Source organism: Hyaloscypha bicolor, assembly GCF_002865645.1.
Source record: "Hyaloscypha bicolor E unplaced genomic scaffold K444scaffold_56, whole genome shotgun sequence".
NCBI classification, from domain to species: domain Eukaryota; kingdom Fungi; phylum Ascomycota; class Leotiomycetes; order Helotiales; family Hyaloscyphaceae; genus Hyaloscypha; species Hyaloscypha bicolor.
In genome coordinates, this window is record NW_020194558.1 from 2999311 (window position 1) to 3017483 (window position 18173).

At 42.7% G+C, this 18173-nt stretch overlaps 9 protein-coding genes across 9 annotated transcripts; 4 read left to right on the forward strand and 5 right to left on the reverse strand.

Annotated features, from left to right (window-relative positions):
* Window positions 1-762: 762 nt before the first annotated feature.
* K444DRAFT_526808 (uncharacterized protein) lies at window positions 763-939 on the reverse strand (the record flags this gene model as incomplete). Its single annotated transcript, XM_024874577.1, has 1 exon — window positions 763-939. A coding segment is annotated over one exon (177 nt), but the record flags the coding sequence as incomplete, so codon positions are not given.
* Window positions 940-5816: 4877 nt separating this feature from the next.
* K444DRAFT_484477 (uncharacterized protein) lies at window positions 5817-6197 on the forward strand (the record flags this gene model as incomplete). Its single annotated transcript, XM_024873073.1, has 1 exon — window positions 5817-6197. A coding segment is annotated over one exon (381 nt), but the record flags the coding sequence as incomplete, so codon positions are not given.
* Window positions 6198-7250: 1053 nt separating this feature from the next.
* Window positions 7251-7433, forward strand: K444DRAFT_514506 (uncharacterized protein; the record flags this gene model as incomplete). Its single annotated transcript, XM_024873542.1, has 1 exon — window positions 7251-7433. A coding segment is annotated over one exon (183 nt), but the record flags the coding sequence as incomplete, so codon positions are not given.
* Window positions 7434-7747: 314 nt separating this feature from the next.
* Window positions 7748-8043, forward strand: K444DRAFT_612050 (uncharacterized protein). The gene has a single exon (XM_024880059.1). The coding sequence runs from the start codon at window positions 7787-7789 to the stop codon at window positions 7973-7975; it is 189 nt and encodes a 62-aa protein (XP_024738730.1). The 5' UTR covers window positions 7748-7786; the 3' UTR covers window positions 7976-8043.
* Window positions 8044-8278: 235 nt separating this feature from the next.
* On the forward strand, window positions 8279-9525 carry K444DRAFT_380191 (S-adenosyl-L-methionine-dependent methyltransferase). The gene is made up of 2 exons (XM_024872338.1): window positions 8279-8304; window positions 8410-9525. The coding sequence occupies exon 2, from the start codon at window positions 8503-8505 to the stop codon at window positions 9178-9180; it is 678 nt and encodes a 225-aa protein (XP_024738731.1). The 5' UTR covers window positions 8279-8304; window positions 8410-8502; the 3' UTR covers window positions 9181-9525.
* A 659-nt stretch (window positions 9526-10184) lies between these two features.
* On the reverse strand, window positions 10185-10667 carry K444DRAFT_628826 (glycoside hydrolase family 71 protein; the record flags this gene model as incomplete). Its single annotated transcript, XM_024882963.1, has 1 exon — window positions 10185-10667. One exon carries the CDS (start codon window positions 10665-10667, stop codon window positions 10185-10187), a length of 483 nt encoding a protein of 160 aa, XP_024738732.1.
* Window positions 10668-13502: 2835 nt separating this feature from the next.
* K444DRAFT_642722 (uncharacterized protein) lies at window positions 13503-14501 on the reverse strand (the record flags this gene model as incomplete). The annotated part of the gene is made up of 1 exon (XM_024884773.1): window positions 13503-14501. One exon carries the CDS (start codon window positions 14499-14501, stop codon window positions 13503-13505), a length of 999 nt encoding a protein of 332 aa, XP_024738733.1.
* A 518-nt stretch (window positions 14502-15019) lies between these two features.
* Window positions 15020-15467, reverse strand: K444DRAFT_628828 (uncharacterized protein; the record flags this gene model as incomplete). Its single annotated transcript, XM_024882964.1, has 2 exons — window positions 15020-15223; window positions 15279-15467. The coding sequence occupies 2 exons, from the start codon at window positions 15465-15467 to the stop codon at window positions 15020-15022; spliced, it is 393 nt and encodes a 130-aa protein (XP_024738734.1).
* A 1785-nt stretch (window positions 15468-17252) lies between these two features.
* On the reverse strand, window positions 17253-18082 carry K444DRAFT_628830 (uncharacterized protein; the record flags this gene model as incomplete). Its single annotated transcript, XM_024882965.1, has 2 exons — window positions 17253-17500; window positions 17554-18082. The coding sequence occupies 2 exons, from the start codon at window positions 18080-18082 to the stop codon at window positions 17253-17255; spliced, it is 777 nt and encodes a 258-aa protein (XP_024738735.1).
* Between the last annotated feature and the right edge of the window lie 91 nt (window positions 18083-18173).

An 18173-nucleotide genomic window follows, 5' to 3' on the forward strand; every position in this document is an offset into this window, starting at 1 on the left:
GCAGATACTAGAGATTCCCTATGATCGCTTTGCTCCAAATAGCCTATTTCCTTCAACACGCCCTCTATATCCAAAGTCCTGGTAAATTCTCCCTCGAGAGGAAGATGGCGATTTCGATACATGCGACAGCGGCTACAAACTCTGCCGCTCTCCATCGTGGTACCTCTTCTGAGTAAGCATTGACCGGACGCCTACAGCGTAGTAGAGACCTATATATACAATAAAGGGGGCAGTCGAGCCTTATCTCCTAGCCTCTCAGGGCCGTGGGATAATATCCTCTACAGTCGCTTCAATCACCACTACCCAAGTTCAAAACACAATCACCTGCATAACCTCAACCCCCAAATTCCTCGGCCACCACGGCTGGTCAATCCCGCTCCTTCTCGTGCCAATGTTTTAGCCCATTTTTAGCCTTCTCGCCCTCAATCTGCAGGACGGGCTTCACGCAACGCGCGCCAACTTCAGTAGAGGTCTACCCACCAACGTACATCTCGCTCCACGTCTATTAGACCCTGTCCGAAGTCCCACTACATTTGATTAGAGTTTGGGAGTGGTCGCAGTCCCAAAGAGCGAGAGTGTGATATTTATACCAGGGGCTTCATTGTAATGGTGTGTTAATCTTTGAAGTGTTTTGAGCCCATGTTGTGATTGAGCGAGGCAGTCTGCCTAACACCAAACATCGAAAGCTCTCATGCCCTGAAGACCATTTGGTGCCGAACGCCAATCCTAGCAAAGCAAGGCAAGCGTGTTTTTTCTCTTAGCCTAAACATTGCCTGATATATGAAGCTCGTCCTTCTTTCTAGCAATCAGTGCAGCGGCGCGCTCCGCAAGCCCATACAGCGTTGCTTGGGGATGCCCACCAACTGGCGCAGGAAAAACGCTTGCATCCACAACTCTCAGTCCTTGAATGCCTTTCACTCGCAGTTCTGCGTCAAGCACCGAGCCAAGCAGTGTGTCAAATGATTAGATTAGATTAGATTAATGGGCATTAATCTAATCTAATCAAGGAAATTTACCATTAATCATATTCTAATCATAATCTAATCAGATTAATCGATTATTAATTGCTTAATTTGATTAATGGAGCACGTGACTAGACACGTGATAGCGCTAGCCGCATAGGGAGCGCGCTTTACCGCATTAGGGCTACGGCCACCTAGCGGCGGCCTGGGCCGCAGCTTACCAAGCTGTGAGGCATATAATAGCAGGGTGATGTACAAGTAATCAAGGTAAGTAAGCTTTAGAGTGACGCTTGCAAGTGTAACTGATTTCCAAGAGTTGATTCCAACAAAAGACTAATCGATGCCCCTTTCCAAAGCTAGAAGCGTCTCCCTATATATTCCCTAGCGCTTAGCCAAGCGTACGAAGACCTTTACTTAATTAGGAAATGTGATCCCATACAAGCTTTACCCAAAATAGGAAACTAGATCCACGATATCTGATACTCGTCTATGCGTCATCACGTGCGCCTCTTATAAATAATTGGTTTATTATTATAGAAAAGGAGTTATTAGTTAGTTATAAGGTTATTTAATAATTAATAAGTAAAAGTAAAGAGAAAAGTAAGAAAAGTCAAGAAACTCCGGTATCACGTGATTAATCAAGTATTAATCAGATTAATCAAGATTAATTAATCTAATCTAATCAAAAAAAATCTGAATCACGTTAATCATAATCTAATCACATTAATCAATTAATTAACCGATTAATTTGATTAACGTGATTAATCCTTTAATACACTGGAGCCAAGTGCACATCTCCCTGCGGCATGGATGTGTGGGATTCTAACCTTACGGATCCGACCTTCAATTTCTTCCTTGCTGCTTTCCACTCTCAGTGGGCTCAGTCCAGGCGTTTAATAAATTAGGTATTAATACTTTTTCTTTTATTAATATTAGAGTAAACAAATATACTTTTATTAATTCTAAGTTCATGAAAATAATAATATAATTCTTAGATATTAAATTTATTTAACTAAAGTTATCTTATAGCACAAAGCCCAACTGTAGTAATCCATGTAATAGATCTGTTAGAACTGAATGTACGCTAGTACACTATAGTTTATATACTGGATCTATTTAGAGAACTTAAGGTTATAGTTGGTCCGATCCAAAAGCGACAAAAAAAAATAAAAACCACCATAATACTAATTAATATAAATCGTATTAATTAAAACTATACTATATACTATAGGAATTAATTCTATGTTCTCAAAATTATAATATCTTTATTATTAAGGAAGTTATAATATACGTAATCAAGCAAGCAAATATTTTTGCATTTTATATAGTCATTTTTTTACTTTAGTTATTATATAACTACCCCCCTTAGTTAACCGCTCTTCTATAATTATATTAATATCTTAATAACTATAAACCCAATTTAGTACCCCTTTTATATACTTCTAATAGCTATCTCTATAAGCCTTCAGAAACGCAAGCGAGCTAATTTGACTCTTGATTTAATTATAGTTCTTACTATAGCTAAAGAAGCTATAATCCAAGTATCTATTAATAAATAGTATGGGAAACCCTCTAATATAGAGGATAATTTTAATAAATCAGATATTAAATAAAATAACGAAGTAGAGCTTGAAGATTTAACTCTCTTTTGGGCTTAGTAAAAGCTTATTATTAGTAATAATAAGATAATTATTTTGGAGAAGCCTATATTCGTATAGTAAGAGTAAAAACTTATAGAGTAGGCTAGTAAGTTTCTTATTTTATTTTATTATAATATAAGTATACTAATATTATTTCTAGCTTTTAGAGGCTCGTATATTCCCAAATTAATAAAGGAATTAGTAAAGCTATTAAGAAACTTAATAAAAACATATATATAATTAGAGGGCAAAAGATACTCAAGTTATAGAGTAATCTAGTAGGCTTAAGACTCCTATAATTATACTATCTTTTAAATAAAAGAAGCTATAATTCAATATTATTAGGAGATTAATTAATGTCCCTAGAAATATATAATTAAGGGAAGAGCAAAGGCTTAAAGATAAAAATAATAGAATAAACGAGCTACTTTTAGATACCCTTATTAGAAATACCTATAGAGATAATAAAGCTCTAGATATATAAATAACTTACTAAGAAGTCCTTAATAATATAGATATTAAGCTAGCTCAAACCAAAGAGCTATATACTTTATATATAATTACTAACTTATACTTACTCCGGTAATATACCTAATAGCTTCTAAAGCTAGGGTAATATTAATTTGGAAGAATTAATATATTACTCTTAGTAGCTTCTAGTAATTATTACTTAAATAATAAAAAGATACTAGCTTGGCAAATTAGGGAGCTATTTAATTACTATTAATAGTGGTATAGTATTCCCCAAGAAACTAGGGATAATAAAAGAGAAAATGCTTCTTATCTGGATAATAAGAATATTTTTTTAGCCTGCTATACTTGGTTAATTAATTAAAAGCTTGGAATAATATTACTAAACAATTTCCTAAATATTATTAATTAGGAGATTTTACCTTAATTATTATTAATAATAGAAAAGCCTATTACCTGTAGTATAGCTTATTTATAGCTCCCTAGGCTTAGCTTTTATTACTATGAGACTAAGAAAGGGCTTTATATAGATAAATACGAATACCCTAATATAATTAAGTATTATTAAGAGGTATTTTTACCTTTAATAAAGAAGCTTTTATTATATATAGTTTAATATAAGGAGAATAAAGCTAGTATATAGTATATAATTTAATCTTTACTTCTAATTAGAGTTTAGGTATATATAATATACTTCTATAATAAGAGCTATTTCCATGGATTTGACTATAAAAAGAGCCTCTAGCTAGTAAATAATTAGCAAAAAATGCCCGGAAAGAATAAAGGAAGGCTAATTCATAATTCTGAATTTATAGGCCCTGAGAGGTATATTAGGGTACTAAATAATAAAGGTATTTTTATCCCGGATAATTCTAATTTGGATGCCTGTCAAATTATATATTTAGGCTCAAATAGGAACCCTTGGTAGGATATAAAATAGCTACTAGTACAGATTACTAGGACACTTAATATATTTAAATAGAAGTACCTAAATTATATAGCTATTCTAATATTTAATTAGTTTTCTATATATGCTTTATATAGCAAAGATATACTAAATGCCTTTAGTATAAATAAGGGATTAGGGGGAATTAAAAAGGGTAATATTAAGGCCTATAAAAGGGATATATACTTTTTATTAGAGTATATAATTCCGGGATTATAAGGCACTATTTAAGTCCTTTAGTAACTTAATTCAAATAGAGAAAGAGAGCCTAAGGGCATAGAACAGATTCTTATTAAGCAAGATTGCAATATCCCTGGCTTAAGATTTAAGTATCTAAAGGGTACTAAGTATACTATATTCCTTAAATATCTTCCCGCTATTAAATAAATATACTATTTAGCTTATATACTATTAAATTACCAAGACTTCTTTAAAGAGAAGTCCCAAGTTAAAGAGCTTATTATAGATTAGGGATATAAGGCTATATTTTTACCGAAGTTCTACTACGAAATTAATCTAATTAAGATATACTAGGGATATAGCAAAACTCGATATTATTAAGTAAAAAAGACTAGCTTCCCAGATACCAAGATTAAGGTAGTAGAGGTACTTAAAGCTTATTTAATTAAGACTATATAGAGGTTTTATAACTATATATTCCGCTAGATAGATATATATTAGAAGGAATTAAGTATTAAATAAGCTGCTTAGTATATACGGAAGCAAAAATGCCATAGAATAATATCTAAAAAAGTAATAAATAAATGAGATAATATGCAAAAATAAGGGAAAGAAAGTAGCTAAGTAATAAGTAAGGTTTATGAATTTAGTTCGGCCAAAAATTAGCTTAAAACCTATATAATTAGAGACCTATTATATATATAATATATATAGTACTAGAAAAAGCTATATTTAGTATTTAGGAAGGCTTACTTGAGCTTATAGAACTTAATTATTATTATTATATTAATAATAAGGCTAGTAAGATACCGCGATCTCCCCCTAAAGCCCGGGCTTACGTAACCTTAGTAAGCAAATATTTTTGCGTTTTATATAGGGAAAAATCAAAAAAGTAAAAAAGGTCCATATACTTTAAGCCTTAATTATTAATAAACTACAAATTATATTAAAAATCTAATTAATAGGTATTTTTCGCCTGGTTCTATTCTATAATCGCATTACTTAGTATAAATTAATTAGGGTTATAGTTAAAAAGTTATTATGGGCGTAAAAGAGCGACCGTTTTGTCGCTTTTGGATCGGACCGACTGTACCCCGCGTGAGCTGAAAAAATAAGTTGTCAACCTCCAAAACATTGCAACAAAATCAATCCCAATAGTAGTGGCACTCAATTCTCGATACTCTGTCTCATTTCATGACATGTTAGAGTGCGAAAATGTTTAGAAGAATCGCAGTCGTATCTTCTATCGCCTTCACAGGCTATGCTGTCAACGCACACTATTCTCGGCGCTCAACATCGTCCGACATCCTAGATCGGAAATCGTCAAAACTGCCCTCGAGCACGGATTTTCCCGAGAAGTCGAGTCTGTCAAGTATATATTCGCGACTGAACAAAGAGAGAAATGAAATTCGGGTATTGGAGTTGTTGCCGGCTGGAAAGTCTCAGGATATCCATTGCAATCTCAAGATAATATCGCTGGATGACAAACCAACATACACTGCTCTCTCTTAAACTTGGGGGGATCCTATTAGGTTGAGTGGATCTCCGTGGTCGCTACGAGGGATCTTTCAGTATTTGTGGGCATTGTTCTCGAAATATTGGCGGCCACAACCTACATCTATATACCTGACTGGTACACCGCGCAAGGTAACACCGAACCTTGCCTCCGCGCTACTTCATTTACGAGATCCCGAGAAGTCTTTAACTCTTTGGATCGATGCTGTTTGTATCAACCAGGAAGATTTGGCGGAGAAGGGGCACCAAGTGGGTCAGATGAGGCACATCTACGCCTGCGCCGAAAAAACCTGCGTCTGGCTTGGACCATCCTCCGACAATAGTGACGTTGCTATGGATTTTATAGCCAATTCGGGCTCAATAAATGTCAAAGATCCAAGGTTTAGCGGAAAGGACGTTCCTTCCTTGGCTTTATCGGCGCTGTTCGCCCGCACTTGGTGGAGTCGAATCTGGGTAGTCCAGGAAATATTCCTCTCGAAAAATATCATTGTGAAGTGTGGTGACAAAGAGGTTGATTTTGAGCAACTTACCAATCTTTCCAGAAAAGAAACAGATTTGCGGGCTTATTATCGTACAGCCGCCGGTCAGATTCTTGGGGGCGCAGGTCAACTGCGCTGGACTTTCGTGCCCCCAATGATGCCATTCCACATTATGTTTGCGAACTGGCATAACCATCAGATGGCAAAAGATAACGTGGAACTTGGGCCCCTGTCTTTTTGGATGTTTAATACCACTCGTTTTGATTCTACTTTACGTCGGGATAAGGTTTATGCGCTGTTGGGCCTCTGTCCACCCACGGATACTTCCGCGCTCGAGATAAATTACGACGAAAAAATTAAGCCGGACCGGGAAGTGTTTAAGGAGACAACGGCTCATCTTCTCCAAAGCGAAGACGACCTTTCCGTGCTGCAGTGGGGTCAAACAGACAAAAAGCTGGTTGACTTGCTTTCATGGGTGCCAGACCTATCCTTGGATACTTCCCCGCGCTTTCCTCTTATGATGAACAACTATATGGCTGATGGAGGCTATGACACGTGGGCACTGCTGGGCGGGTTAAAACCCCATAAAAATGAACCCAAATCGCACGGCGCCAAACCTAAGTTCTTGAAGGATCTCGAAGTTCTTACCCTTCAAGGGCTGGTGTTCGACACCGTCCATTACTCAAGCCGTACCACAGATCCTGGATTCTTCAGAAAGTCAGACTATATCTATATGGATCGAAACCTTTTCACGAGTCCTAAAGCTCTAGATTCTATTACCTCGACTGCTGAACGATGGGAGTCCGTTCTCAATCAATACCGCCCCAACCCGTACGAAGCGGATCCCGGCGGAAGGCATGAGGCTCTGTGGCGTACATTGATTGTAAACAGATCGCGCGTCGGCGATAAAGTGGTAGTTGCTCCGCTACACTTCAAGTTAGCATTCGATGCGTGGATGGGCCGCAACCCTTATACTCAGCAGCAGCTGAGATCGGGCCGAGCTTTATCTAAATTAAGATACCAGGCTCAGCAATACCAGGCTCTTATGCTGCGGTGGATGACGGAACGTGCTTTCATAATCACAGACCGCGGCTTTATCGGTCTAGGACCTTCGTACACGCAGCCAGGCGATATTGTATGTGTACTTCGAGGAGGGAGTGTGCCATTTGTGTTACGGCCGCTAGAGGGAGATTATTATCAGTTCGTGGGGGAATGCTATGTGCATGGGATTATGAATGGGAGTTTCGCTCGAAAGGAACAATCGGAGGCTGTGAAAACATTTCATCTCAAGTAATCGAGTGAGGCACACCTTCCTAATGCTTGACACTAAAATATATTATATGCGCTCTTTACTTATTAACTATACAAATTCCTAATTAATCTATTAACTCCTGCTATACTCTGTATAGCTCTCTACCTTGCTTCTTTTGCGAAATTATAGTAATATTTAAGAGCTATACTTGAGGTGCTAATATTCAATCAGAGACAGCCTTTGATCGTGCAATTGATATCTGGTAATCCACCAACTATGGATCTCTTTCTTTTATTGGATAGCGGAAGGAAAGACTCCGTGAAATTGCAGCCCCCATTTTGATGATTCATGGAAGGGACGACCAGGTTCTACCTTTCGCTCATGGGGTTGCTTTGAGTAAAGAGATCAAGGAAGCCAAGTTACTCCCTTTGGAGGTGTTGGGCATGACTTACCTCGCGGGGTTTGGAATGTTGTTCTCCCGCTCTTTTGGAACATACAGCGGCGTCTACGCCAACCAAATAGGAGTATGATAATACAGAAACTCCTCTCGCTGACAACTCGCCATCCTTTTCTCAATTGTACGCAACCATAATACAACTCAAGAAGTAATGAATTTCAAATGAAAGAATAGGGGGCTCAACACTCTTGTTAGAAATGCATTTAATCAAAATTCGTACTTTCTATTCGGCCGATCCACTAGGATCTTTTTCATTGGCTGGAGCAACTATTGCCCGAGATTTGAACTCCGTACTCCGCAATTGTTTGGTGACTCACGTCCACGACCGCGTAATTTTCGTTTACAGGCTAAGATAGCAGAGTAGTGGCTTGCCTACTGATCTTATCAGATCTGATGATTATGGTGCTTACTTTCCCTTTCTATGAATCCACTCAATCTGAAGAGTCACTTCAATTCCGTACATTAACTCCGCTCTCATAAAGACAGCCTACTCACTATAAAACGCAGCAAATCTTCCAAAATTCCTTCTCACCCCACTCACACTTCATATCAACGTCGGGAGTGTCTCAAACTCATTGCAAAATCAACTAACCCGTCAAAATGGCAACTTACACGCTCGAAAAGGCAACCGCCCTTGACGCTTATGTTTGCGACCATCTCCTCCCAACAGACCCAGCTCTCGAAGCCGCTCTCAAGAACAATGCTTCCTCCAACCTAGACGCCATTGACGTCGCAGCCAACCAAGGAAAACAGCTCTACCTCCTCGCCAAAATGATCAAAGCCAAACGCGTCCTTGAAGTCGGCACACTAGGTGGCTACAGTGCTATCTGGTTTTCCAAAGCCGTCGGCCCCGAAGGGAAAGTCATCACTCTCGAAGTTGAGCCAGAGCACGCGAAGGTAGCTCGAGAGAACATCTCGAATGCGGGGCTCAAAAAGGTGGTAGAGGTCAAGGTCAACCCTGCTCTCGCGACTTTGGCGCAGATGCAGAAAGAGGGAACGGAGGCTTTTGATATGGTGTTCATTGATGCCGATAAGGACAACAACCCGGGGTATTTCACTGCGGCGTTGGCGATGAGCCATGTCGGTACCCTCATTGTGGTCGACAATATTGCACGCAGAGGACGGTTGATCGATCCAAATTCAACGGCTGGAGATGTTTTGGGGACACGGAAGTTGTTTGAGATGATGGGGAAGGAGAAGAGGGTTGAGGCTACGGCGGTTCAGACTGTGGGTAGTAAAGGCTGGGATGGCTATGCGATGGCACTGGTGGTTGAGTAAAGCACCGGGGACTTTTTTTATGAACAGAGCCAAGCTTTCCACTCCTAATGACTGACCACTTCTCGGTAAGTCTCCAGTCCTTCATCCTCGATTTCAAAACTCACACATTCAGGGAAGAATGTGCCTAGCACCTCGAAAACTCTAACCTAAGCATTGTAATTAGTATATCCATTTGAAAGCGTAGTGCTCGCCGTAATTAGACTTACAGTAGCATCACTAACAACGACGCCGTTCCTAATAATGATAAGCGCTAGCGTGCCAGTCCGGCCGTTAAATGGATGGCTCCAATGATTGATGCCCTACAACCCAGAGTAAGAAACAGCAGGATAATTGCCAATTCGGGCCGCGACGATTGCGTTAGGCATGAGGAGAGCATTGAAGAAGATCCCGTCTTCGAGTACATTGTTCGGTGAAACTACTGGTTAGTAGTTCCGATTGTTGCCATCTACTCCGCACGCAGAGCCTCCATTGGTTAAAGCGGTATGGTGCAAGTATTTTATTTGGACTGCGGCAATATTTGAAGTCAATCCTTTGTACATAGCGATGTAGTATGGGAAGAAGTCACACCATGAATCGTGGTGACTTCCTGCAAACTAGATGGCTGAACCCGCATGGATTTCAGATGAGGCTCTGATGGTCTCAATGTTTTTTTAGATTCGCAGAAGTCATTCCAAGATACAATTCTGGTCTATGTCAGCCAGATCACTAAAATTAAAAAGGATTCACATAATCAGCAACAACGGGTTTGACTTTCAAAGTCTGAGCCTATCTATCCACCACAAGTCGTCCCCTCTCCACACCAAATCTAGACTCCCACCCCACCCCCACTGTGAAAAAAAACAAGGCGAGATACCCACCACATAAGTTTTACCAGGTGTGGCCGACTCCCAACCCAGATCGGAACTATCTGCCATGTTTGTAGCCCCTTCAAGCCACATATCCCAGCTGAAAAAGCCATCGATATTGTTCAAAGAGTTGCTGTTTCCTGAAGGGCCAAGACTCGTCTAATCGAGCAAAAAATACAAATTGCCGACAGCGGAGAGAATAATTCCTCCCTGAGCCCAGTTGGCAATGTTTACTGTTCTTTCGAATGTTGAGCCAAAGGGAACACCCTTGTAAAGGAAATACGATGCTTTGCTGACATACTGATTGAGATAAGAGACAAGGGAGTTACTACCAGTGGCAGGCAATGGTTTTCCGCCACCAAGGTAGTCGAAGAGGGAAAACAGCTTGAAGTTAGAGCCCAGTGCTTCGGCAGCTGCAAAGGCATTGGCGACTTGAGTGAGAATATTGGATTCGGGACAACCACAGTTGAGCGCAGAGGAATCAAGTCCTGCGTTTTTTGTAAGGATTATATTGTCTTCCCACGTGGATTGAGTGTGAGCGGCTGCGTTTCCGACCACGACGTGTGCGAAGAGGTATTTTTGCGCTGAGGCATACTGTCCAAACAATGCAAGGGCTGCGAGGATAGATCGAAGGGATATCATGGCGAACATTTCACATTCAACAGAAATTACTACAAGAGGAGTAGCTTTGTTTGATGAGAGAAATGGTAGATTTATACTCATTTCGCATATGGCGATCCAAATCGGGACTTTGCCCCTCATCACCCCTCCATGGTTACGTTCCGTCCTTTGCGTCTTCACTCAAGGGCCTATAAGGCCAAGATTTAATGCGAGCTATGATCCAACCTTTCGGAGGATCGGGTGTCCGAATTTCCACTCCTTCTTACCAGACTATCCGAGATCGCTAGGTAACATTACAGCTTCACAAGTCGTAGAAAATTACGCGTTAGTTCATATGCCTCGAGTCGCAAAAGCTAAGTATCTGTGAAATCTGAAGTCATATAATACCCTCTACTCTATCAGCCCTAAGCTTTATACAAGAACCCGGAGTTTTAATTCCAATCTGCTACGTTGACACCGACTGTGTTGTGGTTGGACTATGTAGCTCGCTTAAATTATCTTGTACCTAAAGCCAACACTCTCACCATCGGCGAGTGGTGAAACATGCATTAAAGTTCCAGTTATACGGGTGGCGCCGCGGAGCAGCACGTTGAGGAAAGAGAACTTGTTTTGACTGGTTGTTGTGAGGATGGATACTGAAAAACAAGGCTATGTTCAGTTGGCTCGCTTCGCTACCCTGGTGGTCGAAGATTTAAGCGAACCCCTGTTCAGGCCGGAGGAGTTGCTCATTACTATGCCGCAGGTGTACAGACAAGCGCAAACATGACCTACAGCAAAAACTTTGTTTCCCGCATGGCCGCGCACTTTCGGTGGGACTGAAGTGCCGGTAAGTCTGCTTCGTTTTACGTAGCTTCGGTCACAACGATAATTGCTTGGGCATCGAAAGTGGAAAATGTCTGTTTTTCTGTTTAAAGTGTTTCCCTAAACCCTGTGTATTGCCATTCCCACTTTATGTCCGAGGGGTTTGCTTCTCTCTTCCTAAATCCCGAGATACGCGCAGGACCAGCAATCTATTGCTATAAGTTGGTGGTTTTCGGCGACAAAGTTAGCGACCAGATCCCTGTACTTTTACCGAGAATGCCTTTTGTATCCCCTGAAACTCGCCAATATTCAGCGTGTCCCTTGCCTCGAAGTAAAGGTCGACCTAAAAAGGTCCCCTCAAGTTTGCTCCTCCCAGGAGATATTTACGTAGTCTTGCCTGCTGTTTTCTTGGTGTTTTTTCCACCTACCGGGATCATGATCACCTCCCCTGTGTCTGTCAGTCAGCGAGTCGGGAGGTCAGCCTGGTTTAGACAGCATAACCCCCGTTTCTCATGTTCGGCTCACAAAACTGCACGTTGCTCCATCAACTTCCCTTCAACTAACCTAGCCTAGGTATTCGAACCCCAGGAGCAACCTGTCTTCTATCACCAGCTCAACACCGAAGCGTTTCAAGCAATCCCGTTGATGTCAAGTGCACCATACCACCGCATTAGCGCCTCTCGACACCCTCCGACTCTTCATTACTCCGGCTCCTTCCATAGAGTGAGTACTTCACTCCACCATTTCATACTACTTACCGACTCCAATATTTCATATCTCAAAACCACTTGGATTCTGGCTTACCCCGCAATCGCCCCACTCGCGCAATATGGCATCGATCGAGACCCAACTTGCAGAGATAAAGGCCCAGATCCAGGCTCAGGCCGTGCCTATATCACGACTAGATAATGAGGCAGTGTCAGTTGCCATACGCGTGGTTCTTGCCTTTTGGTTAGCTCAGCCGCAGAGGCATATAAACCCTCCGCTAAACCGTACTTCTTGTACTTTAGGCATCTCAATCTATATCAACTTTACCCTCACATTTGAAGCCTAATTGCATGCCAAATACTGCCTTGTTCATGCAAGTGTCAGGTCGATACGTTACGAGCTAGGGCGCAGTGGGTGCCGCTCGAGACAGACATTCGATCTCTTCCCAAAACTCCCAGGCGAGCTGCGGAATCCGAATTGGTAATTTTCATTACCTATGCCTCGACTCATAATAGTCGGCCTTCGTAAAATGAGTTCCTTTGTCAAGTTCATCTTGATCGTGGAGAGGACTTCAAAAGCCGCGCCTACTATAACAGGTTCTATATGACCCCGCCAGCTTTCACTAAGCTGCATAAGATTCCTGGACTAAGAAGTCTGGTGGCGCTGCTTTTTGCATGCAATTAATCTCGCCAGATGGCTCTTAAACAATTCGATTTTTGCTTTTCCACTTCAGTTAATGGGGGGCATATAGTACATTGTTAAGGACGTCGGCAAGCTGTTGTTCCCGACGCCGAAATCACATCTCCTGGTGTTTGTTTCCAGCCAGCTTGTGGCATTAGGTACCTGTCCGGCGGCGCTTCTTTTCTGTTAAATATCCTCCAAAGTGCTGAACTTGGTGAGCTCAAAATCGACAACATCTTAAAACTTGCCATCCATTTGGAGATTATTGAGGATATAGGTGGGATCTATTCCCTGGGCCCGAGTCCCTGCTCTTTGGCGGATTGAAGGAGTTAATCATAATAGGAGGAGATCCCGACGATGAAACGTATGGAATTGAGGTGGTACAGGCTGCGTTGAGGAGCGGACACCTGATCATAATGCAGAGATATCTACCATGCGACTTCCAGTGATCAAGGTCATGACAGAGTCAAGACTGGCGGCATATGTTAAAGGGCTTCCGGACCCTCAAGTGGCAAGCAGATGGATGTAAAGTAAAATTCTGGTCCATGATACTGTTATCAAATGCCACACTGGTTACCTCTCCGAAGCCATTTTTTCAGTCAACATACCAATACGATCAACATTTTACTGACTGCTGCGGCGCTTACCTCTCGTACCAGACGCATCTCATACCTTCCACAAATCAATAGCAACAACTCCCTCCTCCACAAGCTCAAAAGTATCTCCCACAAAAGTCCCCCCATTCGTCACATACAACGTCCTCCTCTCCCTCTCCGCACCTCGTCCAAACGCCGCACTCGTCGGATTCAGCAACAAGGTTGAATTCTGAATATCAGCTACAACTCCTTTCCCAACCTGCACTTCAATCACATCACTGGGATGCGTCGCAATCCACGCCTTGTCCTCCCCGTCTAGCGCAAAATCATCGAAATGAACCCCAGCAACACCTGTCAGAATTCCCACACTCGCAATCACCTCCACATTTCCGACCTTCTCTCCGCAACGTGAAATGGGCACTCGCCCGAAGAATCCTTGCGCTGAGTTGGCGAAATATACCCATTTTCGATTGGCAGAGACACGTATACCATTGATTCCAAGATTCGTTCCTGGATCTGTTCCTAAGGGTGCAAGTAAAGAGTCTGAGAAAGCAATCCCATATGCACCAGTACGGATGTTCACTCGCCAAACAGCACCCAGGGCTAAGTCTGCAGCTAGAACTAGATCCGTCCCTGGAATTGCAGCCATTCCATTGAAGATGGTGGAATTCACTATGGCGGTGACGTGCTTGATGACCGGGGAGGGAGGGCAGAGATCGATGGTCCAGATGTTCAAGGATGTCGCGCGGGTATTCACTAGATCCCAAACGCCAGATACGAGAGCGAAGACATCTGGTGAGATCTCAGTGATGCCGCTCAGACCCGTGGCATTTGGAAATGTGGACAAGACACTGGCGTTTGGCGAGATGAGGAGTGGGTTCAGTGTGAAGAGTGTGGGAACGCTTTCGGATGTGAGAAGGATGTGCGAGTTAGAACGCACGGCGATCTGTTCGATGAAAGTATTTGGGCCAAAAGTATAGACTTGGCGGATTGGTGGGTTTGTGGTATTGGTGAGAGCATTTACAAGACACAAAAAGGGAAGAATTAGAAGATGGAGGAGTGAAAACATTTTCTGGAAAGCCGCCAAGAGGTTTTGGTGAAACGACAAGTACATGTAGTACAAGAACTTTGGACGGTGGGTTTTGGTGGACTTAAATGATGCACTATAATGAGCATATTCAGCTTATTTAGTCACTTTCAGGCCCCGAAAACTCTGCCCCTTGGCCCGCGTCAGCACCATTGACGGACCTGCATTGCAACAGCAAGGGTGCAAAGCACGACTTCTTGGCCGACATGAATAGTCACAAGATTAACGACGGCCATAAGTTCTTAACCTGCAAATGTCACTTCGGACATTTAAAAGCTCACGGCAAATTAGGGACGTTATGATCGGTAAAGCCTGCTTGCGTTGCGACTCCTCGCTATCTCTAGCCCAACCGGAAACCCAAAGTCTCCCGGCAATGTGAATCGAAAGCAGCGCGACTGTCTCCGGAAATGTCTCAGCTCCAAAGCACTCGATGTTCATCCATTCAATAAGTCATTCCCAATCAGATGTATGTCCATCCCCTTGAGACGACCAGCAAGCATCTACTTTGAAGGGAGAGTGACAAACTCAACCAACTCGCCACCGTCATTGTAATATTGCTTGCCACCATCCTCGTCTCTCTTGCCATCCTGCCCGAGAGTCAGACTCATAAACTCAACCAACTCGCCCTTCATATTGTAGTGTTGCTTGTCAATATCCTCATCTCTCTTGCCGAAGACCATCATACCGCAGCAACTCGGGAAGAACTAGACGAAATTTAGTATATAGAAGAAGTCGAGATTGTTAGGCGACAGGACTTACCGAATTGGCGCAACCTTCAGGGTTGCCTTGGCATTGGGTCCACCAACAGTTGCGGCAGTTATTGATGCAGCAGTACCATACAGGAATGGGTCGTCCACCGAGGTCAATGTCTCGGGCCTCGATCGGCTTGGCGGTTGCGACTCCAGCGATGGCTGCGAAAGTGACGGTAAGAAGGACCTTGGGGAACATCTTGGCTTGTATTCGGGATGAACACAAATAACTCGAGTGAAAGTTTTCGAAGATTTGTGGCTGAGGGACTTGAAGGGCGGGAGTTTGGAGGCAAATCAGTGACGAGGTCAATGCAGGATGCACGAAAGCCAAACAACCGATTGTCAGATACTCGAATGCAAAGCGTGCAAAGCAGTTTGGTTGAGAGGAGGCCTTGACCCAGAAGGTTGAGGTTTGGAGGGTGAGTGTTAGCAGCTATGCCGAAGAGGAAGATCGAGTAAGAATTTGCAAATAGGACAAAGTGCGAAAGCTTTTGTACTCCTCGGTTAAGCCCTTAATCAAGTGACTACGAGATGGGTTGGAAACTTTGCATTGAGATGGCTGAGTGAATCTCGTGAAGATGAGAAGTTCACAAGTGTTCGACTTTAATTCATGAAAGGCGAGTCCGACCCGACAGCTCGTCTTATCTAGATTTGAGAAGAGTAGGTCAACTTAAAAAGCTTTCAAATAGATTTCACATACGGAAACTAAAGTTTCCAATGGCCATATAGAACATAGAACAAACCTCCTATGTTAGTGCTGCAGATAGCGCTGTATAAAACTAACTTGCTCTTGAAAGAAAGCATGATCCACACAAATAATACCCAGGGCTTTATTCGTCTTTAAGATTAGAATTAAAACATCTGGGGAGTATTCACATTACTTGTTTTTCAATCCTGAATGTCGGATAAGTGCCATGCTGCATTGCCAGGAGAACAAGTTCACGCCGAGACCCGGTGGATTTTGAATGTCACATGAAGCTCCAAGCGAATTTCTTTGTGCACAGTAGGTCTTGACCAATGAATTTTCTCACGTTTCTTTGATTTCAAGGTAATTGACAATGCCATTCATATATTTAGGAGGTTTTCGGCGCGTTGTGGCTTTTGCATGCTCGGAATACGAACAAAGACTCGCGTTTGCTTCAAGTATTGAGAAAGCTAATCTGGGTCAAAGAAGTCTCTATGAACTGAATCTCGTTGAATCTTCTTTATCGTTGTAAGAAAGAAAGTTGCAACTTGTGTTAAAACAATACCCCTCAAAGCTGTGTAAAGACCCGATCTGCATACTTTCAAAAAGGCAGGCGATTTGTAAACACTCGCCAACCCGATGCGTTCTCTCACAACCCGCTACACCTGCAATAGTCTTCAGCCACTAACCGTTTCAAAAACGGAAATGTCCTCAAGTACAGTTCCAGGAATATGCAAGATATGCTCCTGCAAATGCTGCAAGGCAAACTCAGAAGACCCAAGAGATAAGTGTCATTGTTTTTTCTGGAGAGCGGAGAAGGAACACAAGGAAGCAGAGCAGCATCAGACAGTTGAAGATAAATCTCGTTATCAGCAAATAGATATCGACGAGGAGAGAGCCTTGAACTACTGGGGGCGTTGTTGCTTGTGGAAGGACTCTACGGATGAAATTGTCCCCAAGCAGGTGTCGCCTGATGAAGCTCATTTGAGCTTCAAGAAGGACACTGCGGAGATGAAGAAGAAGGCTCGAAAGAATTTAAACTTAGAATACTTTTCCGACAACTTGCTTTGATTCTCAATATCCATTAATCGACTTCAGTTTCCAAATAATATATTTTCCAATATGTGTTTCTCTAATCAATCCTGTACTAAAAACTCGAACGATCCCTTACGATAGATGATTAATATGAAACTGGATTTTGACCTAATTCAAAACAGACTACTTCTCGAATAGTCACCTGATCTTATAGTTCCTCCAGACCCCGCAAAAAAAAAAACTCAACTCTGCACAATAGTCTACTTATAGCCCCCTGGCAGATGGGGCAGTGCGCATGTGCTCGGTTTTGTTGGAGCTGCTTCTGTGTAAAGGTGCATAGCCGCTGATGAGAGACGTTGTAACCGAGTTTGATCTTTGGGAGAGCTCGTTGAGCTGGTGGCGCTGTTCAAGATTGCCGAGCTCTTTTGTTATGATACTGACACCGTGGAGCATGCTTTGCTCTCCGAGCTGACTGTTCATGAAGAAATGCAGCGTACAGTACAACTCGACCTCTGTCGTCGAGAGAGGCGAGTATGTTCGACAGCTTCTTGGGCCGGTTGCGTACCTAGTCCTTTGTCATCGACGGAGCTAGATATGCGGAGACTTCTGAGCCAGCCATCCTTTTGTATTTGTGGAGTCCAAGATGTATTTGACAGCTTTCCAGTGATATGTGTGTAGGCTAGTAAGCGATGCTTAGGGTAGAGTGAAAGGCACTTGTTTGCATATGTTCTGGCCATGCTTCTGGGGAATTGTGCGTGCTTCTTCTTCGATGCCACACCTGGTGCACACGTGCTCGGCAGCTCACTTGAGCCGGTTGTGCTCCTAGAAGTATGTTTTTGAACGATTGTGCTCCTTTCACGCTGTGGCGGAGTCACGAGAAAGTGTGCTCCACAGCTCTCTGAGCCGGTTGTGCTCCTAGCAGTGCGCTCCAACTGATCGTGCTCGTTCGGCGTTGTATTGTTGTTGTAAGGAAGTGTGCTCCAAGCTCTCTGAGACGGTTGTGCTTCTGGCCAGGTCCGTTTCGCGGGGAGGTGTTGAAGACGGGATGTAAGAGTTTGGTAAGACTGGCTGGTTGAGGTTGTGATACGCCACATGCTTGCAATCGAAGAGCTGTCCGGGGCCTGGGACATATGAGCCGGTTGTGCTCCTAGGCACTGGAACACCGTGCTGCTCAACGATGTAGGG